General features: G+C 45.5%; 2 protein-coding genes across 7 annotated transcripts in view; one reads left to right on the top strand and one right to left on the bottom strand.

Annotated features, from left to right (window-relative positions):
• Nucleotides 1-4,978, top strand: part of AXDND1 (axonemal dynein light chain domain containing 1) — an 80,039-nt gene extending 75,061 nt beyond the window's left edge. For all 6 annotated transcript variants that reach the window (XM_084772431.1, XM_084772428.1, XM_084772433.1 and 3 more), the window contains one exon: nucleotides 1,162-4,978. In XM_084772431.1, the coding sequence (XP_084628557.1) occupies nucleotides 1,162-1,208 (47 nt within the window). In that variant the 3' untranslated portion in view covers nucleotides 1,209-4,978. The remainder of the gene's footprint in view (nucleotides 1-1,161) is intronic.
• On the bottom strand, nucleotides 3,717-21,808 carry NPHS2 (NPHS2 stomatin family member, podocin). The gene is made up of 8 exons (XM_084772685.1): nucleotides 21,454-21,808; nucleotides 19,555-19,658; nucleotides 17,302-17,374; nucleotides 15,041-15,123; nucleotides 10,799-11,002; nucleotides 8,588-8,643; nucleotides 7,096-7,174; nucleotides 3,717-6,313 (listed from the first exon to the last, which is right to left on the bottom strand). Exons 1-8 carry the CDS (start codon nucleotides 21,731-21,733, stop codon nucleotides 6,035-6,037), a joined length of 1,158 nt encoding a protein of 385 aa, XP_084628811.1. The 5' UTR covers nucleotides 21,734-21,808; the 3' UTR covers nucleotides 3,717-6,034.
• Nucleotides 21,809-22,554: the final 746 nt, after the last annotated feature.

Genomic DNA, 22,554 nt, shown 5'->3' on the forward strand with positions numbered 1-22,554 from the left:
CCTTCACACATGCACACGTGACTGCACCACACACACACATGCATACACTACTCACACATGCATGTATCACACAATACACATACTGCACATATGTGTGTATCCTGCCCACAGACACACACATATAGAAGTAGCAATAGAGTTATATAAATATACTTGTGGGAAAAACATATTTAAATTTGCTAGTACATATAGCCATTCCTTTGAAGCTTGCATTACTTTTATCTAGTGATTTCATTCTGAAGAAACTATGTAGCATTGTGGAGTATACTTATAGTCCTAGATTCTCAGGAGGCAGAGGCTGGAGCATTGCTTTGATCTCATAAATTTGATACCAGTCTGGGCAAAAACAAGACACCATATTAAAACAAAAACAAACAAAAACACTATGGCTGGCAAGATGGCTTAGTGTCTAAAAACATGTAGGCACAGGACTGATGACCTAACTTCAACCCCTAGATCCCTTGCTAAGGGAGAGGGAGAGAGAGAGAGAGAGAGAGAGAGAGAGAGAGAGAGAGAGAGAGAGAGAGAGAGATACCTACAATGCTGCCTTCTCAGTTCCACATATACGCCATAGCACATATACTCCCATGTATGTGCATGCACGCACACGCACACATACAAGCAATACAGCATGCAAACCAAGGTGATTACCTGTGAGGTGGAGATGACACACACCCTTCCCCTGCTGAATCCTTCAGACAGCCTCTGTCACCTTCCCCTCCCACATAGTCACCTTTTAATGTCTGTGCTAGGAGAGCAGGCTTGATGACCAGAGGCGGCCTGGCCCCACCTCAGGGCTGCATCTCATATAGTGTGTGTGTGTCCGGGAGGCTAGAGGGAGGGGCAGGAGACAGCAGAAGACTGCGGGAATAGACACACACCAATGCTCCAGACGAACTCCGCTCGAATGGCACTTTCTTTCTTCCTTGATGCATAATCCTTTTATGCCAGGACCTAGAATCAAGTAATTAACTGGCCACACATAAATGTTAGGAAACCTGACCTCAATAACCAGTTTGGAGTCATTAGTTGGATTAGAATTATTCAGGCCAAATGTAATTTAAAAACTGTTTCGTGTGTTGTTGTTGTTTACTTAAAATCGTTTAATGCATATAGAACATCAGTCACTAACAATACTGTAATTGTTTTTTATCTTTTTAGATGGAACCCGGACTAAAACTAAGAGCAAGCCCAAACAGACTCCCTAGGGAATGGAGTTCATGGCGGCCATGCCCCAGAACATGCACACGTGCGTGGACTCCCTTAGCAACAGTCATTAGCAAAGCGATGCCATCCAAACCAAGAATGTCCTCTTCAGAAGCATGGTGGCGGCCATAGGGAGTCAGTGCGTGAGTTCATTTGCCAGATTAAAATCAGCTTATGAGAAAGTATGCTGGCTCTTCAGTTGATTTCCGAGAGCGCTGTCAAAAGTGGTCATTTCTATGAAGAAAATGCTGCTGTAGACTCAGGAAGGAGGAAGAAGCAGCTTTGTGCTTTGACTCAGCAGAGGAGATCCTGCTCCTTTGCCAGATTTCAGCCACAGATCTGAGTTTCCGATTTCAGGCAGTCTTATGATTGCTCTGATCTCCATTATAACCCTTTAACTAGGTGGGGGAGATGCTGTTGATTCCATTTCTCAGAAAGTGAGACTGAGGCCCAGAACAGCTCTCAGTCTTCCTGAGTCAGCAGCCCCAGCTGCCTGGATTTGTCCAGACTGCCCAGCTGTGGATCCCATGGCTTCCTTAGCACAGCGCTGTCTTGCTGGAGACTCACCAGAATCTGTTGTTTTCTTTCTTTGAGGACCTCAGCCATCTGCTCTTTGCATGTCCCTGACCCTACAGGCATGGAAGATAGTTTGTCCTGTACAAGTGAGCTGTGAATGACAAATGGATGTTGTGTCTGTCGCTTTGTAGGGCTCCTTCCTACGCCTGTGTCTGGCCCACTTGGTTTTGTGTGTCTCTAGCTCCAGCTGTCACTGGAAAATTGCTGCATTTGTCTTAGTTCCACATAGCTGCTGTTCCTTTGGCCTTTTCACCTAGAATTTTAGACCTTTGCCTGATCTTTCCTCCTCAGAAATCCACTGACTCCAGAGTCCCTACCCTTATTTACACTGAACCCCAGGTAGGATTGAGGGATGGGTTCAACAGTGCTTGTGAGTTACCTATGTCTACTGGGCAGAGTCAATTGCACTCTGTGCTTATCAGACAGTTGGGTGTGCTCATGGCCCAACTGACAGCCACAGCGAAGGCTCTTGCTTACAGCTTCCGCCTGCTAGGTCATAGCCCTGCTTTCCTGTTTCCAAAAGACATCCCTCAATAACACTGGAAAATCTAGGGGCTTTTTATTTTTTGATAATTATAGAATATTTTTTATTAATTTTCTACTGCACAGGAATGAATGGACATCCCCGTACAAATTCATAGGTTCCATCTGTGAACACAAGAGCATTGTTCCTGAGAGTGTATCAAATCCTGTCAACTCCATCAGGGAGAAGGCACAATCTCTAAGTGATATGTCTACTGCTACCCCGATTACAATGGCATGTTTGGTATCCAGGACTTTATTAGTTGGTTGCAGACCACAGAAACCCACTTTTGCAGAATAATTTTTTGGGAGGTTCTGGGGAAGCTCATGGAATTGAAATGTTTAAAAGCTAGGCTGGGAATAAGCTGAACAAGCACCTTTGGGAGAACTGTGCTGTAATGATTGCTTTACCATCTCACCCCAGTTTTACTACGAACACAATTCTCTGTTCCCTTCACCTTTGCCTTATTCTGCCAAAGTCCCAGGTTCCCAAGAGATAGAAAGTCTGTGTCATGCTCAAATGCCACACTATGAATATACCAAGGATTCTGTTCTAGTTTCCTTTCTGTGTGATAAAACACCGACCAAAGGCAACCTGGGTAGGGATGGTGGAGAAGGGGCTAATTCCAGCTTACAGTCCCATTTCAGAGTTCATCATTCAGACAAATTAGGGCAGGAAGCCAAGCAAGCACTTGAGGCAGAAACCATGGAGGAATGCTGCGTGCTGGCTCACTCATTGGCTTATACTTAGCTAGCTGTCTTATATAGTGAAGGACCACCTGCCCAGGGAATAGTGCTGCCCACAATAGACTGGGAGGTTAAGTCACCACCACCCCCAGACAGATACACAAAGGCCAACCCTCAGTTCAGTTCGGACGCCCTTCTTGGCTAACTCCAGGATGTAAAGTTGACAGCTAAAGTTAACAAGGCATGTTTGTGGGAAGTTTTACAGCCTTTTAGACCTCCTGTACTTTCTTGGGTCTCTCAAACAATGCTGATAGAGGAACTCTTTGTCCATCCCTGGCATTGGGCTGTTGAGGCCCGTTGTGTAAAGGCAGACAGTCAGATGGGCAGACACAGCTGTGTGACCTCATCGCCAGTAGAGAAGAAACTTATTGGCTGTCTTGTGGATTTGACAAATAATTGAGAAAACCAACTTAACAGGGAGGTAGATTTTCTAGCTCAGGGCTGGCTGGTCTGTTTGGGCTTGAGGTGATGCAGACCATCATGGTGCTGGGAGGGTGTGGTGGAGCAGCTGGAAGGCACCAGGGACAAAATATGCCCTTCAAAGGCACGGCCTCGTCTACCCACTTCCCCCAGCTAGGCTTACCCTTCCATAAGTCACCACTTCCCAGTGGACATGGACGTTGCTTCATGTTGCCCGTCACAGCAGTCAGTGCAGAAAAGAGAGCTGAATCATAAAACTGTACTTTATTCAGACACCAAGTAATCAGAGATGACAGCAGAGTAATATCTCAGGCCCATCTTCAATCTGATCTCCAACGGATTAACAAGGGAGAAGTGGAGATGGTCGGGGACAAGGGCAGTCGGCCCATCATGCTAGACTCAGTCTAGCCTCTCTGGTCAGGAGGTCAGCCACATTTTTGAGACCTGTGATGGACATTTGTGCTTCTCTTGCTATTATCCCTTGTATTTCCCTCTCATTCTGTAGATGTCTGGGCCTATACACTCCTTGAAAGTCAAGTTAGTTTCTGATGGTATCAAGTGTTCTCCTCCAGGAGCACCTAGGCTGTGGAGGGTGGTTAATGCAGAACAAACCATAAGCAATGTACTTAGCTAAGACATCAGTTCTCTGCGTGCGAGGATTGCTTTCTACCATATTGGGTGCAAGTGTGTCTTTACAATACCAGGTATGAAAGTGCCCTCACTTTCTTTTCTGTGCCCTGCCATCCCCTATGTCACTAGTAACTCTTATACCCATACGATCTATATCACATGAAGGACAGCATCCTGGCACACGCTCCTGATTGGTTATCAGCACAACTTCTATTTTTGTTTTCTTAAGAGAGAGTTTCTCTGTGTAGCCCTGGCTGTCCTGGAACTCTCTCTGTAGACCAGGCTGTCTTTGAACTCATAGAGATCCACCTACCTCTGTCTCCCAAGTGCTTGGATTAAAGACCTGCACCGCCATCACCTGGCTTCAGCATAACGTTACCAGGAAGAACATTCTCCAGCACCTAGGTGTTTGCACTGATGTATACTGTACATGACAGCAAGCAGTTAGGACCCGATATGAAAATCTCTGAGGTATGCCTGTGCTGAAACAAATGCCACGAGTAGGAGCCAAAGTTAGAAAGCATTAGGTTAGGTAATCATATCTAAGAACCGTTAGGCCAAGCAGTTGTCAACCCCTTTCACAGGGGTCACCCAAGATCATCAGAAACCACAGCTTTTTATGTTGTGGTTCATAAGAATAGCACAATTACAGTTATGAAGTAGCAATAAAATACTTGTATGGTTGGGGGTCATCACAATATGAGGAACTGTATTAAAGGGCTGCAACATTAGGAAGGTTGAGAACCACTGGTTTAGGCTTTAGTTACTTTTTGAAATGCTGGCACAGGTGACTCTATTTTCACTGTTGGTTTTGAGACAGGGTATTGCTATGTAGATGTGATAGTTTTGTTTGCCAACTCGATGTAACCTAGAATAACCCCAGAAGAGGATGATGAGGGATTATCTACATTAGATTGTCCTGTGGGCGAGTCTGTAAGGGGCTGTTTAAGTTAATCAATGTGGCAAAATCCAGCCCTCGGTGGGTAGCACCATACCCTAGGCAGGGAGCCCTGAACTGAAAGGCTGGATAAACTGAGCTGAACTCAAGCTTTCACTAAGCATCTTGTATTTGTTTCTTCCTGCACTGTGGCGTGACCAGTTGCTCAGGTTCTTTCCTGCATTTCCACATATAATGTGACTAAGAACTACTTCAAGTTCCTGCCCTAACTCCCTACAGTCACAGACTGTAACCTGGGAATGTGCACTAAATATACACTTTCTAAGTTTCTTGTTGCTGGAATCTTTCTTTCTTTCTTTCTTTTTCAGAGACAGGGTTTCTCTGTGTAGCCTTGGCTACCCTGGACTCACTTTGTAGACCAGGCTGGCCTCGAACTCACAGAGATCCACCTGCCTCTGCCTCCCCAGTGCTAGGATTAAAGGTGTGTGCCACCACTCCTGGCCCTTGCTGGAATATTTTATCATAGAATAGAAATGAAACTAGAACAGAGTAAGAAGTGGGGTTGTTGCCTGACTATGAGGCTTTGACTTTGGACTATTTTGTGAGAGAACTTGGAGGTTTAGGCTGGGGAAGTTGTTAAAAAGCAGCCATAGAGTTCAGTGGGCTCTTTCGGTGGGAGACTGGAAAAATGCTGTCTCTTAAGCATAGGCCTACCACTCGGTGTGATAAACACATCGACAGGTGCTCACAGCAGCACTGGCGGGTCTGCAAAGACCATGCTGAAGGAGCCGGGAAACACGCACTTATGAATCAAGACTAAATCTCCTGCCTGTAATTACTATGATGAGATAATCCACCTGTGTTTAGACTCCTTCTCTGCCACTGTCATTTCCACTGTGTTCATGCATGTGGCCTTCTTGTGACATCACAAATTCAAAAGGCATCCTATTTGGCAGCCAAACAAGGGCAGGGAGGACTGGATGCCTCACTCAGGGATATGGCTTTATATGGCAAATAACCATTGCTTTCCAGCCCCTACAACATAGGAGAGTCCTTCTTTTTGGGATTTAGTGGTTCGACGGGTTGGGAAGAATTTGGGTAGCTGATGCTTCCTTGTGCTCTGCTGCTGGGAGGAGACAGAAGGTTTAGCATGTCAAACGGTAAAGGCAGAACCACAGTGGATGGCTTCTCTGTGGACAGCGACTGCAGAGTGTGCAGGTATCGAAGCTGAACAGCGGCCGGAGTGCCTGACAGGATCTCCGCTGCCATGCGCAGGGACTCAGAGGCAGCCTTCTCCCCTTCTGCAGCGATCATCTACGGAACACAGGCAAAGAGGCCAGCCTGGTCACAAAGTGAGTCCAGGACAGCCAAGGCTACACAGAGAAACCTTGTCTCAAAAAAAACCAAGAAACTTGTTATAGGTCATAACAAGTATAGATGGAGTTTAGGGGGTACTGTTAATGTATGGCGGGCTTAAAACTTAGGAGGATTTTGCTTGTCAAATGGAGGACAGGCTGGTCAGAGTTCCAGGGACAGACATGGAATTTTAACTTGGTCAAAAAAATGGGTAAGCATTGCAGAAGAGAAGGCTCTTGGTCCCCCTCTCACAGATGCCACCCAATGCTGGGCACAGATAACTGCCCAGATGCAACTGTGCCTCAATGGCCACTTCCCTCCCTCCCTCCCTCCCTCCCTCCCTCCCTCCCTCTCTCCCTCCCTCCTTCTCTTGGGGTTTTTTGTTATTGATCATTCTGTGTAATTAAGAGTCTTTTTCTTCATCCATGCAGTTATTTGAGAGGAATCTGCCTCTTCATTCCCTCATTATTCTAGGGATGCTGGGACCTCCGTTATCCAGGGAAAATGTAGCACAGGACAGGAGGGATGGCTCGGGAAGGTTACAAGGAGAGAAGGTAAAAGCAGAAGAGCAGGTAGCCTGTCAACAGAACTTTGGGGAGAGGCTGAGGCGCCACACAGTCAGTCCTGTGAACACACTGTCACCAGTGCTGAGGGCACAGCAGCATTCCGCTCAGTTCCTGCACCAATGTGGACCACTCAGATGTGTGCGTGGGAGGACGGGGTGTTCAGGAGTAGCTCACCCGCACTTTGGCCTGTCTTTGTGCCTCAGCTTCCACAGCCAGAGAGTGCTGAAGCCCAGCTGGCAGCCTCACATCCTTACTGAAAAAGAGGACAGTTATATAGGTGCATGCCCTGACTTTAGCAGCCAGGTCACTCCCACAGACCTGTCCCTGTCTACTGTTGTTTCACAAATGAATTCTTTTTTTAATTTAAAGATTTATATTCTATGCGAATAGGTATTTTGCTTACATGTCTGTCTGTGTGTGGATATTTTGTGTACATGTCTGCCTGTGCACCACATAATGCCTATTAGCCATGGCGGTCAGAAGAGGGCAAGTGGAGGTATAGATGGTTGTGAGCTGACTGGTGGGTGCCGAGAATTGAACCCAGGCCCTCTGCAAGAGCAGACAATTCTCTAAACCACCACGTCGTCTCTCTAGCCCTGAATAGCAAATTCTAAGTGAACAGATAGTGCTGTTCCTAGAGTTGATGTGTAAGATAAAGAGTGAAGAACACATCTGGGTTCATACTCTAAGTGTAGGTGTGGCCATATGGAAACCCCATGGGGCTATGGTATTCTAATTACATGGGCCATATTTCATGTTCACAATTTGTGGTCATTTTTCTCACTTAAGATTTCATGTAAATCCAAGCTATTAAATTTGAATAATAAAAACTACTCTGAAGAGCCATACAACTAAAAACAAAGACCAGAAGAATTCATTTAAGTTTAAAAAAGAAAATTGACTTTGAGGAGAAGAAATGAACAAATAAGAACAATTCTAGTATTCTGCATAAAAACCACAGAAGGTGTCATTATGGTACCTTCCATAACAGCCCCAAAGTTGTTTTTACATTGAGCAGTGTAAAGACAAAATTTTGGATTGTCATACAATGAGATATTATTTGAATGGAGTGAAATACAATGCATGCCCCACCATGGGTAAAAACTTGAAAAAAAAATGCTAAGTGAAAGAAAGCCAGACACAAACGCCTTCTGCTGTGTGACATGCCCAGATAACAGGCACACCCACTGAGAAAGAACTCAGGGCTGAGGTCAAGGGGTTGGAGAGGTCTTGCTTGTGGGTTTTGGAGGGATGGAACATGAAGTTAGACACCCAGAACTAAAAGCACTAAGCTAATAACAAATTTTGATGAAAATGCTGTTTTATGTAAAAGGTCCTCTTGATGTATTACAGTTGGAAACTGGGAGGACAGTTGCTTAGATGCTGTAGCAGTTGCAGCTTGGCTCTGAGACGTTAGGTCATTTTCCTCTACTATCAGGGTGGCTGCAATATTTGAAATAAGTTTTCAAGTATTGTTTCTTTTGTTTGTTTTTCGAGACAGGGCCTCTCTGTGTTAGCCTTGGTTATCCTGGACTCGCTTTGTAGACCAGCCTGGCCTCGAACTCACAGTGATCCGCCTGCCCCTATCTCCCGAGTGCTGGGATTAAAGGCGTGCGATACCACCCCCGGCTCATGTATTGTTCTTGCTGGTTACTTTCCTACTTACATTTCAGTTCTCTCCACTTTGATGCCCCAGATACAGGTCACTGAATCCAAGGCAACCTGTGGAGGAAAGAGTTGAGATGCCTGTGAGACCTGGCTTCTCTTGGTGGGAGACCCTCCTGTGCACCAAGGTCCATGGTTCTGTCCTCAGAACTTGTCCTTTCATAGGGCACCGCTTTTCAATGTCACAACAGTGTCTGGGACAGAGATAGTCAGTTTGCACAGTGCTGTTAAATAGTCACTGTGGATCTAAAGATGATGTAGGGACCTGAATAATGGCTCCCAAAGGTGTTCGCGCCCCTAGGAATTTTTAGGATGTGGTTAAATCACAGGTTCTTGAAGGACATAATCACAAGTGTGTTCATCTGAGAGAAGGTTTGACTCCAGAAGAGACGATGTGATGACAGGAACGGGGACCGGGCTGGCGCACTGTGCAGGTCAGGGCTGGCAGGCAGAGGGAGGATGCAGGTGGCTCTGGATGCTGAGAAAGACCAGGTCATGGGTTCCATCTCAACCTCCACAAGGACTCTGCCATGCTGGATTCGAGCCCAGTGAGGCTGAGCTGTACTCTGGCCTTCGGGGCTACGGGAGTCCAGCAAGCTCGTGCTGTTTCGAGCCACCAGATTTGGGGAAATTTGTTACATGAGCAACAGGGAATTAGTCCAGATTTGTTTGTTTTCAAATGCACCCCCTTAAATAACCAGCGCCTCTGGGCTCAGACCTGCCGATGGCTACCGGTTTTTGTTTGTAGGGTTGCTTTCACTTCCTCAGTGCTGTGGTGCCGGGTTCCCTGAGCTTCTTAGCCCTCTAGGCCTTCTGTGATTGACGTTGGAGGGAACCAGAGAAAACATGAACGGGAACTCATAGTCTGGGAAGAGAGATGTATAACGCCTAAATCATAACTCACTGCAGCAAACCTGAGCTTGGGCATCATGGCCTGGCCCTTATCGTCAGAAGGGAGAGGCGGAGGGAACAGCGGGGACCATGCCGAGTGGTTCAGATGTCAGTGTAGGAGCGAGCGCCCGCAGGCCACCCATCATCTCCTTCCAGTGTCGCTGTGTTTCCCAGTCATGCACCTGTCCTCAGGCTATGAATACTAGTTATTCCTTACACTCCCGACAAATCACACGCATTTGCACACTGCATTTTGTTTTCTCACGTTAGTGACTGCCCAGATTCTCTAAAGCAGCTGTGGTCAGTGCGTTTGGTTCTTGTGGTCCCTCCATTTTACACGCTTCTTCCTAACCACCTCCTAAGCCAAGTTTGGCGTCCCCATGACTTTGGTCCTGGGCTGGGTTCCTAGGGGTAACTGCCACCTGACTGGTGAGCTGCCCGCAGCCCTGCTTTGCTCTGCCTTAATATCTCTTGCCACTGTCTTAGTAATCGAGGCATCTACCCAGGCTGTAGACAAGACGGCAAAGCTGACTGCCTGAGGACTCATAGGACTGCTGAGAAGAGATTTTTCCCCCTTTTCAGTGTGTGTGTGTGTGTGTGTGTGTGTGTGGGTGTGCGTGTGCGTGCATGTGCCCATGTTTGTGAATACGAAAGCCCAAGGTCGACACTGAATATCTTTCTCTATTGTGCTCTACCTTATTTCCTGAGATAGGTCTCCCACTGAACTGGAAACTCATCAATTAGCTGGACTAGTTGGCCAGAGAGCCCCAGCTCCTGCTCTGCCTTCCCAAGTTGGGTCGTGTTGCCACACCCAGCTTTTTACACAGCCCTGGGGATCCAGACTCAGAACCTCATGCTTGCACAGCAAGCACGTTACCCACTCAGCTATTTCTCCAGTGGCAGCTTTTACTTTTAGTCCCTCCTCTAATTCCAAATCAGTTAAGTATGAACAATTGGGCAGTTAATCATAAAAGGGTGTGTGGTATCTGGTCTCTGTAAGCCTTGAGTTTACCATAATTTACCTTTGGGCACACTGTGCTGTCTTCCCAGTGAGATTCAGCATCTGGGAACCATGTCTCCTCACATTACTACATGGCCACCAACCATCCTACTCACCCCCACCAGTCCTACCCTTCCCACCTATGGCTGCTTCCAACACTATGTTGATACTTCAGTGTGCTGAAGGTCACTGGGGGAGTGACCTTAGGCAAGAGAGGGAAGCAAATCTGTACCCCAAGCCAATGATGTCATTGACAGTCTGCTCCCCAAGGGATAGCGTCTTTAACAAATGACCAAGTCACCATTAAACTCTTCTTGGTACCTTTACATCTTGGGCAATGGTCTTCCTTTCCAGGAGAATTTCAGTAAGGGATCGATGTGCCAAGAGGCGCTTCATGGTGTTTTGCACCAGGAACTGGATGGCTTTAGACACATGAGCAAGACTGCTCAGAAGAAGAGAGGCATTTTCCATGCGGTAGTAGCAGACAGCATCTATCTCCATTATAAACATATCTTTGGTTACCACCTAAGTGGAAGAAAAGGGTTTTTTTTTGTTTATTTGTTTGTTTGTTTGGTTTCCTTGTTTGTTTTGTTTTAAAGATTTATTTATACAGTATTTTGCCTGCATGTGAGCCAGCAGGCCAGAAGAAGGCACCAGATTTCACTATAGATGGTTGTGAGCCACCACGTGGTTGCTGGGAATTGAACTCAGGATCTCTGGAAGAGCAGCCAGTGCTCTTAACCTCTGAGCTTTCTCTCCAGCCCTGAAAGAAAAGTTTGAATGCAAGCTGTATCTCTGGACTCCTTCCTGTGTGGGAGAAGGGAACTAAATGCATTTGAAGTTCTTTTTTAAAAAAATATTTTCTTTATGTATTGAATGCTCTACCTGTATGTACACTTGCATGCCAGGAGAGGACAGTAGGGGGTATAGATGGTTGTGAGCCACCATGTGCTTGCCGGGAATTGAACTCAGGACCTCTGGTAGAACAGACAGTGTTCTTAACCACTGTGCCATCTCTCCAGCCCCCTAAAGTTCATTTTTCTACTACTGAAGTTACAGTGGAGAAAAACAAGAGAGTAATGGGAGATTGATTATTCAAAATAAACATATATTTAATGCATGAAGGTTTTATCAAGCATACTAAAGAGTCAGGCATAGCAATGCTTGTCTCTTGGAGGAAGAGAAAGAAGGAAGAAAAGTAAGCATCTTTGAAGAGAAACCATTTATTTTTACCAAAAGAAAGAATGGGAAAGAATTTTGTACAAGGTGGGAGACAATTTGGTAAAGGCTTATATCTCTGATGGGGAAATATGGACGTTGCTTTTGCTTTGCATTTTTAAATTGTGGTAAAAACATATGACATAAAATATCCAGTCTACAATTTAGTTACACTAAGTACCACCCTGAGTATAGTTTGTGGTTCAACCAGCCTCTGGGATGCCTTTCATCTTACAAAACCGAAATCAAATCACTATTGCCCAGCCAGTTCTCCAGAGCCCCAGCATCCAGCATCCTTCCTGTCTGGGTGAATGGGCTACTCCAGGTACCTACTGGACGTAGATCATATACTACTTGGATTCTGTGGTTGGCATTCTCACTTAGCACAATGTCCTCAAGGTTCATCCTCGTTATAAATAGAACATGCCAGAGTTTATTTCCTTTTAAAGGATGAGTAGCGTCTAATTGTAGGATGCACACTGTGTTTTGCTTATCTACTCAGCCATCAGTGGACATCTGGGCTGGCTGCTTCTAGCTAATTTTTTTTGAGATTTCTTTTAATCTTTAAAAATTACTATTGGATATGTATGCCCACGCATATCCTGCATGTATGCATGCATATCTCTTGTGTGCAGTGCCTTTGAAGGTCAGAGGTGATGTTAGATCTCCTAGAACTAGAGTCACAGAGCCACCATGCAGGTGCTGGGAATTGAACCTGGGTTCCCTGGAAGAGCAGTCATTGCTCTTAACTGTGCTCCCTCCCTCCCCCCCCCAACTCCTGCTTTTACTTTGAAAAGATCTATTTTTATTTTTATGTGTGTGTGTCTGTCTGTATGATTGTGTGTGTGAGTGTGTGTATCTGTGTGTGTGTATCTATGTTTATGTGTGTATCTGTGTGAGGGGATGTCATGTATGTGGGTGTCCACAGAAGCCAGAAAAGTGCACTGGATCACTGGGACCTGGAGTTATGGGCAGCTCAGGTGCTAGGAACTGAACTCTCGTCCTCTGTAAGAGTGCAGGTGTTCTAAACTATTAACCCATCTCTTCTGTCTCTGTTCCTACTTTTTCTTACTATGAACATTGAGGAAAAATATTTCTCCAAGATCCTCCTTTAACTCTTAGAAACTTCTAGCCTATAGAAATCCTATTTTTGCCGGGCAGTGGTGGTGCATGTCTTTAATCCCAGCACTTGGGAGGCAGAGGCAGGCGAATTGCTCTGTGAGTTCAAAGCTAGGGTGGTCTACAAAGCAAGTCCAGGACAGTCAAGGCTACACAGAGAGACCTGTCTCGAAACTCCCCTTCCCACAAAAAAGAAAAGAAATAAAAGAAAAAGAAAAAAAAAGAAAAAGAAAAAAAGAAGTCCTATTTTTAAGTTTTGGAGAAGCCACCCTGTTGAGTAGCTGCATCCTACAGTACTGCACCTGCATCCTACATCCCACCAGCAATGGTTACACCTGCATCTTACATCCCGCCAGCAGCGGTTGCACCATCTTACATCCCACCAGCAGTGGTTACACCTGCATCTTACATCCCACCAGCAGTGGTTACACCTGCATCTTACATCCCATCAGCAATGGTTACACCTGCATCTTACATCCCGCCAGCAGTGATTACACCTGCATCTTACATCCCACCAGCAGCGGTTGCACCATCTTACATCCCACCAGCAGTGGTTACACCTGCATCTTATATCTCACCAGCAGTGGTTACACCTGCATCTTACATCCCACCAGCAGTGGTTACACCTGCATCTTATATCTCACCAGCAGTGGTTACACCTGCATCTTATATCCCTGCCAGCAGTGGTTACACCTGCATCTTACATCCCTGCCAGCAGTGGTTACACCTGCATCTTACATCCCACCAGCAGTGGTTACACATGCATCTTACATCCCACCAGCAGTGGTTACACCTGCATCTTACATCCCACCAGCAGTGGTTACACCTACATCTTACATCCCACCAGCAGTGGTTACACCTGCATCTTATATCCCCACCAGCAGTGGTTACACCTGCATCTTACATCCCACCAGCAGTGGTTACACCTGCATCTTATATCCCCACCAGCAGTGGTTACACCTGCATCTTACATCCCACCAGCAGTGGTTACACCTGCATCTTACATCCCACCAGCAGTGGTTACACCTGCATCTTACATCCCACCAGCAGTGGTTACACCTGCATCTTACATCCCACCAGCAGTGGTTACACCTGCATCTTACATCCCACCAGCAGTGGTTACACCTGCATCTTACATCCCACCAGCAGTGGTTACACCTGCATCTTACATCCCACCAGCAGTGGTTACACCTGCATCTTACATCCCACCAGCAGCGGTTGCACCATCTTACATCCCACCAGCAGTGGTTACACCTGCATCTTACATTCTACCAGCAGTGATGAATTTCAGTTTCTCCACATTCTCTTCAGACTTGTCACTTTCTTTTCCCCTACTGTCATATTTTTCTGCACTTTGGTTGTGAGCCTAGCCATCTCTCTAGCCTTTGTTATATCTTCTTAATGGCAGCCTCCCTAATAGGTGTAAAATGATTTGCATATCCTTAACGATTAGTGATGTTGAGCATATTTTCATGTTTGCTGGCAATGTGCATATCACGTTCTTCATATACAGTCTTCAGAGAGATGTCTCATCTAGGCTGTGTTAGTCTGTGTTCTCCAGAACAATAGACCCGACGGGGGGGGGGGGGAATGGGGGTGAGGGAGAAGAGAGGGAGAAGAGTTAGATTATTTTTAAAGGATCAGCTCATGTGATTATGGGTGCTTGTAAGGCCAAAATCATGAGTCTGGAGACCCAGAAAAGCATTATTACCTCTGGGAGAAAACGTCCTCCTTTTCAAGCCAAAGTCAGTTCTTTAAAACCTTAAACTTACTGAATGAAGCTCACCCATATTACCAAAGGTAAACTACTTTATTAAAAGTTTGCTGACTTAAATATTAATCTAATCCCCCAAATACCTGCACAATAGCGTTCAGATTTGTTTAACTGAAGCCTAGCCTAGCCTAGTTGATATACAAGATTAACTATTATAAATTCCTTTGCCCATTTTAAAAGTTAGGTTGTGGCTCTTGTTGTTTTTGTTGACCTAAATGAACTTTTTAAATATCCTTATAAATATAAATGATTTGAAAATGTTTTTCCATTACACAAGCTACCTTTCACTCTGTTGACTGTCTACCTTGATTATTATTATGAATTTAATTCTGATACAGTTCAACTCTCTACTTTTATTTCCTACTTTTGAGCATAGTCACTTTGATTTGGGATGGAGTTGGATGGTAGCCCATGGAAATGTCAAGAGAAAGCAAATGTTCTGTTTAGCTTACCTCATGGAAAGGTATCTCTAAGGTCTGGAGACGGAGGTCAACCTTGTGGTAGGTGTCCAGGCAGGGCAAAAAAAAGAACAGGCCTATACAAGGGTGTGAAGAAAAAACAGGTGAGCAGCAAGTGTGAAGGCCGCTAGAGATGTTTTAGATGTAGGCTGCATTGCTCTTCCTAGCCTTCATTACCCAGAAACCATTGGGTAGCTTTACTGTAACTGCAGTATGTCATTTAAGTCATGTAATTCATTATTCAAATGGAGACACTTTTGAAGGCAAAGGGGGATTACATTATTAAAAATAAACTCAGCATATCAGTTATAAACAGAGATTATTCTAGAAAACTAGACCACTTGGTCACTTTAGGCCTCATAATGGTCATTCCTGATCTCTTACAGATTGGTCTCTCCACTGGACTCAAGCTCTGTAAGTTGGTGTGCATGAATGTTAACCTTAATGTGTCTTAGGGCCTTTTAGGTATTGTGTAAAATTATAAAATATGTGAATGACTGGTACATCAATTTAGAGCTGACAACCTCTAAGTGTTATTTCTGAAACAGTGACTAACAGTATCGTGACAGCAGCTTTGTGTCGGCCAGTTAGTCCTCACTTACCCCAAGTGGTATACATACTCAACATGCAGTATCTGTAGATTGGCCAGTTGAAACTTTCCTAAAACCCCTTAAATGATTTAAACTGTGGTGGTTTGTATAAGAATAGCCCCCATAGGCTTATATATTTGAATCTTAGACATTGATCGTGGTGCTATTTGAAAGGATTAGAAGGATTAAGAGGTGTGGCCTTGTTGGGGGAAATGTGTCACTATGGGTAGGCTTTGAGGTTTCAAAAGTCCATGCCAGGCCCAGGCCCAGGCCTAGTCTGTGTCTGTCTGTCTGTCTGTTTGTCTGTCTATCTGTCTCTGTCTGTCTCCCTCTACTTCAGGATGTAGCTCTTAGCTATTGCTCCGATGTCTGTCTGCATGCTGCCATGCTTCCCACCATAATGACAATGGACTAAGCCTCTAAAATTGTAATCAAGCCCCCAACTAAATGCTTTCTTTTACTAGAGTTGCCTTGGTAATAGTGTCTCTTCACAGCAATAGAACAGTGACTAAGACAGAGACCCTTCAGGAGCCACAACTTTGTGAAAACTAGTACCAGCCCCCAGTGACAAGGATGTACGGGGCAGGGGCAGCCAGTTAGAACCTTTTCTCAGCCCCCAGTAGAGAAGGTTTCTGAAAACCAGGTCGTAGCAAGATGCAACGCATCATGGAACTCTATGGAGTCTGGTTCTATTTTGTGTGGACCTGTATATTGGGTTCTGAATCTTTTTTTTTAAAAGATTTATTTATTTATTATTTATACAATGTTCTGCCTTCACATACACCTGTATGTGCCAGAAAGGACACTAGCTCTCATTACAGATGGCTGTGAGCCACTACATGGTTGCTGGGAATTGAACTCAGGACCTTTGGAAGAGCAGTCAGTGCTCCTAACCTCTGAGCCATCTCTCCAGCCCTGGGTTCTGAATCTTGAATCTCTGATATGTGGATCTCCTAGATTGCTTTCCATTTTTAACTTGTTCTTGCATGCATGGCTGAGAACTGAGACCCTCTCAGTATATGCACAGTGGGATTTCACTTTCTTATGCCTTCTTGGCTGTCTAGTATCTCCAAATCTAAACTATTAGCCTTCTTGGACTAACCATCCTTCTACCTGTATGCCCTGAAGTCAGGTTGGACCTCCTCTGCATCTTCAGGTCCTATCGATCAGAGAACATGCCTTATTCCTCTAGTCCCTGGGAGGCAGCACACTGTCTGAAACGCTAGACAGATTCAGCCTCTTCTACCAACTTAAAACATATTTGTTGCTAGACGCTGAATTTTGCGTGACCTCCATGATTTAATCTGACCAACTAGCTCAGATTTTCTCTGAGAAGTCACAGGCTTCGGACTATACACACACCAATACTCAGACCAATCCTGAGCTATAGGTCTGCAGATGACTTGCTACTCCAATTAGAGTAGCCCTGGTTTGGGTGGGGCTCGCTCCACTTGTCCTTTCTCTTGGCCACCTGTGTGACCTGTCAGTAATGCTTTCTGAGGAACTCATGACACCCTGCCCTAAACTAACAGAGTGAAATACAAGTATGTTGAATCAAATAATTTCATATAATCTATCATAAAGATTATCACTATATATGGATTAAAGAAAACAGCAACTCATGAGATGGGATACGATTTTAAAAGCATGGAGGATAATTCTTACCGGGACCTTTGGCTCTTCCGGGAAGCAGATGTCCCAGTCGGAATATGATTACTCTTTCATACTCTTGTATGACCTAAAGGGAAAGCAATACTTTCCAGTGATTTCAAAGGAAAACATGGCTTCAAAAGACCTTTGCACAAGAGTGATTCTAGGCTACAGGAATCTTTTGTCAGCCAGCCAGGGTGGTGCATGCCTTCAATCCCAGCACTTGGGGGGCAGAGGCAGAGGAAGATGGATCAGTGAGTTGGAGGCCAGCCTGGTCTACATAATAAGTTCCAGGATAGCCAGTGCTATACAGCAGGCCCCTGTCACAAAACAAAACAAAACAAAACAAAACAAAACAAAACAAAAATCTTCTCAGTCCTAAGAACAAGCCCAGGCATGGCAGTTCATACCTAGTGTCGCAGCACTTGGGGGAAGCAGAGGCAGGAGGATCACCTGTGTGGTCTACATAGCAAGTTCCAGGACAGCCAGTGTTCTAAAGACCTTATCTCAAAAAGGGAGTAGGAGCTAGAGGGACTGCCCAATGGGTAAAGCACTTTCTGCACAGTGTAGTCAGGACCTGAGCTTGAATCTGCAGAACCCATGTGAAGCTGGACATGGTAATGCCTGTCTACAAGTCAAGTGCTCCTACAACGGGACTGGAGGCAGGGACATATGAATCCCAAGAAGCCTGTGGGCCAGCTAGCCTGATGTGCGCAGCCAAGCAACAAGAGAGCAGCCTCAGGTGGAAGGTGAGGGCGCCTGAGGTTGGCCTCTGACCTCCACCTGTACATTGAGGCAAGTGGTCCTCCATCTCACTCCTCACACACACAGAGAACAGATTTCTATTAACATTTAATGTTCTAAAATCTATACACAGTAAGTGTAGACACCAGGGGAACAAGACATTAGCTGTGTTAAGGAAGCTATGATAGGGGACAACTTATGCCAACAAATTAGCTTAGAGAGACATAAAACTACCTACACTGAATCAAGAAGATGAACAACTGAAGATATTCAAATGCCAAGTTATTTTAAACTTCCTACAATGTAGGAATTCTTTTATACTGCTGCCAGGGTTGTAAATTGGTCTCCTCATTATGGAAAACAGTATGAGTATTCCTCAAAAATAAAAATTAAAAAAATGCCTGTCACTAGCAGTTCTACGTCAGAAAATACAAAGTAAATTAAATCAGTTTCTGTTTTTGTTTTTGTTTTAGAAAGACAGGGTCTCACTATGTAGTCCTGGCTGGTCTGTAACTTGCTATTTAAGACAAGAGTGGGGCACACGCTGGAGATGCTATTTAGCCTTACAGAGAAAGGAGAGACTATTTTGTTAAGTGAAATGAGCCAGATAGAGAAAGACCACTATTGCACGTTTTTACTTTATGTGGAATCTGAAAAGGTTGAGTTCACAGAACACAAGAGCATAATGTTGGTTATCAGAAGCCAGGAATGAGGGAGCACGGGAGACACGGAATCCTCAAAGGGGAACAGTTCCTCTGTGCAGATGCACGCATCCTGGGATCTCGTTCCGATATGGCGACTGGATTGTATTTGTACACTATAATACTATACTTGAGGTTTACTAAGAGAATCAACTGGTCTCAAGTTTTTGTTTGTTTGTTTGTTTTCAAGACAAGGGTTCTCTATGTTATCTTGGCCATCCTGGACTTGGCTTTGTAGACCAGGCTGGCCTCAAACTCACAGTGATCCACCTGCCTCTGCCTCACGAGTGCTGGGATGAAAGACATGCACCACCCCTACCCGGCTGGTCTCAAGTTTTTTTGCCACACAAAAAAATCCTAAACAAAACCAGTAGCCTAAATCCAGTAGCATATAAAAAGACTTTACATTTACTTTATGACCAAGTGGTGTGTGTGTGTGTGTGTGTGTGTGTGTGTGTGTGTGTGTGTGTAAGGACTGGATTTAGGCTACCGGTTTGTGTGTAAGGACACACACACACACACACACACACACACACACACACACACACGATTTGCTAACATATTGTCCTAGCCATGACAGAAGACCTATACCAACAATTTGCATATAAGAGGTGTAAAAGTAAAAGAGTACCCTAGGGGCACAGGGCAGGAGATGGCAGGTTAGGAGAATGAAGGAAACTTCGTGATTATACTGAGCCAGGTCTTGAAGGAAGCAGAGCTTTCCTGGAAGGGTAAGTAGGTATCAATCACAGACTGAGAGTGGCCTGGTTTGGTCTGTGAGCAACAAGAGAAAATCACTTCTTGGGTTTATGTGGGAACTCACCTTTATGCAGAACCAGATGGACAAAGGGAAAGTTATGATGACAAAGAGCAGGGAGGCAAGGACGAGAAGCCACTCACAGGCCCCCAACCCAGAGGACTTGATACCTAGGGAAACAGTCATGTTGAAGCATCACTGCAAGTCTCGGGTATTGTCTGTGTGAAGGGTTGTGTGGGCCAACAGGAGGTGGAATAAACTGGGGAGGCAAGGAGAATTGGGGGACAGGGAGGCCAGGGGGACCAGTTGATTCTAGTTCTGGCCCCATCATTTCATGTCCACAGATGACTTTTAAGCAGGGTACAACCTCTTTAAACCCAGTTTCCTCACCTATATAACCAGATGTTGACTGATTGCTATCTCATAATTGCTAGCCCATAAGCTATAGTACCAGGGTGAAATGGCATACGCATATGAAGATGCCAACTCGTGCTTGACAAGGGTTCTACTGTGTCAAGTGTCCACAAGCTCCTGGTACTCCAGTCTGACTTTCTTCCACTGGGAGAACTAAGGTGTTCTGCAGTCTTTGGAAATCACCTATTTGGCACAGTATTAGGTTGTCTCTGTTAAAGGGTGCTATGGAGCAGGGTGTGTGTGGAGGGGCGTGCTCCTCAGCCATGCTGCTTCAGTGCCAGACTCTTCAGAGAACATCTAGGCTTTCAGGGTTGGGTTGGGACAGTTAAGGTGTCCCACTGTTTGGACTGGGAACCTGTTTTTCTGTCTTTCTAGAATCACCCAGACCATTGTGTAACCCAACCCCTGCTCCAAAGGCCCTATTAATTCTGTTCCTCTAGAAACTTCTACCCAGTGCAAGCAAGCTATTTAATTTCTCAAAGCAGTTTCTCTCATCTGTGAGATGTAACTAAACAACTCAAAAACAAAACACGCAGTGTGTGCCTGCCATGTAGAAGGGGGTGCTCCACAAACGGGGATCCCTCCCTTGCCTACTTCCCTGCCGTGATCTGGACAAGTTAATGTGTGTCTCTGTAGCATTGAACCCAACAACCTCTCCTAAGGACCAGGGTTATCAGTTAGGTGAACTGTCAGAGCAGCGTAGTCTGTTTACACTATAGCCAACTGCAGGAGGCTTCCACAAAGAGCTGTTTATGACTGAGCAGATACTGCGTAGCTGATAACTAGGAAATGCTAACTCTCCATGTAGCCAGCAGACAACAACTTAATGTGCTGTTCCCTACTTTCCTCAAACATCTGCTAGCCTCTAATTTGGACATAGTTTTTTTCCCCCTTGCATTTGTTATGAAAGGACTGGAAGTAAATACACTTCTCCCTAAGAGCTGTGATACCCGCAGAGGTACCAGGGCTACCTTTGCATCCTCTCCTGTGATATGGTGTTTTCCTTCAGCTTGCAAGGATTTAGCTGAGATTGTGCAAAGTGCCTTAGGAGGCTTATTTTATTCTCACATCTACCCTGTGAAGTATAATTTGTAGTCAATGGTCGATAGTAAAGACACTTTCTGTGGTCAAACTGCTGGCAAGTGTTTGAGGCTGAAATTTAAACTCTGGCTCTTTGACTCTGCCTTTGCGTGTTAGGAGGTGGGTCGGAGGAGACCATTCCGAAGAACGGTTAAAATAATCTTAGACTTAAGACTGGTGGGCAAGGATGAGGGAAGGGGTGGCGCACAGCTGTTGCTCAGAGCCACCATATTAAGTGTCCACAGGTCCACGACCACCAAAGCCAACACTGTGGGTTCCTTTGCACTTTGACTGGACCCAGCCCTCTCCCAATTCGATTGGCAGCTAGGACAAACTATTTAGCTGATGTTCCTATTTGTATTTCATTTGATGTACTTTGGTCTCTACCACTCCCAGAAACTGGGATCTCTGATGCAGTCTGTCTGGCGTTGTCACCGTGGGGCAACTTACTGCGCTTGTTGCCCTCCATACCTTCCTCAGGTCGCTCGCTCTCCAGCAGCGCCACCACTTCTGTGCCTTCCTCAGCAGAGCCCCGAACCTCATCCACGTCCACAACTGTGGCAGTGGCAGCGGGAGCTCGGGGCTCTGCTCGGGTCCCTGTCCGCCCGGTGCTCCGCCGCTCTGACCCAGCGTCCGGGCGCGCACGGTCTCTGCTGCCCCTTCCAGCCTTCGCCTTCTTGTCCTCCCTAGAAGAGGACCGGCCACCTCGCCCGTGGGCCTCTCTGGAAGAGCTCCGAGCCCTGGTGTCCATTTTCAACGCAGCGGGTGCAGCTGCTGGCAGGGCTGCCGCTCCAGTTTTCTGAGCGGTTGAGACACTAGGACCCTAAGGGCCTGGAAGGAGGTGCGAAGGGCGGGGACTGAGGTGGCCAAACCCACCCATAACCCAATTGTTATTCCGGAGTCTGAAGAGATCTCGCCCTTGGACCTCACAAGACAGGATGCTAGGCTCTCAGAGGACCTGTGTGGGAGAGTCCCGGTGCCAGTGTACCCGGTGGCTTCGAAAAAGACTACACCAGATCCGCGAACTAGGGAAGGTAGCTCTGCTTCCGTGGTTAGCAGAGGATCTGCTTTAATTTCCGTGTTTGGAAAGGCTCGCTTCTCTCTCCCAGGTCCTGTTCCCATGCTTTCTTGAAGGCTGGCGTCCAGCGTTTTCCAGGTTCACCTGCCAAGCTGCTTCCAGTTGCAAAGCAGGCGCTGCCTCGCCCTTTTGGGAAGGAACTTGACACTATAGATTCCTCTTGTATTCCATTGTTTCTGTCTGAAACAGAAGTGTGTCTAGGGAACTTTTAAAGCACAGATCAGTTTTACTCCAATAGAGCACATGCTTAAAGAAATGTTAATTTATTCTTTATTTTCAATATTGATTTCACACTTTTCTTTCAAAAACTTTAGTGATGAGAACCTGAAATAAATTGATCTAGAAAACTATTGTTTTCTCTTATGTGTTCCAGGTAGCCACAGCAATACAATATTTAGTAACCATATAACTTGAAATTAAGTACAATTCTAACCCTGAACTTTAAATTTTTACAAATTTCACCTGTTTTGCCTTCGTGTGTGTGTGTGTATGTG

Source organism: Acomys minous, assembly GCF_964271855.1.
Source record: "Acomys minous genome assembly, chromosome: 1".
In the NCBI taxonomy this organism is placed as follows: Eukaryota; Metazoa; Chordata; class Mammalia; order Rodentia; family Muridae; genus Acomys; species Acomys minous.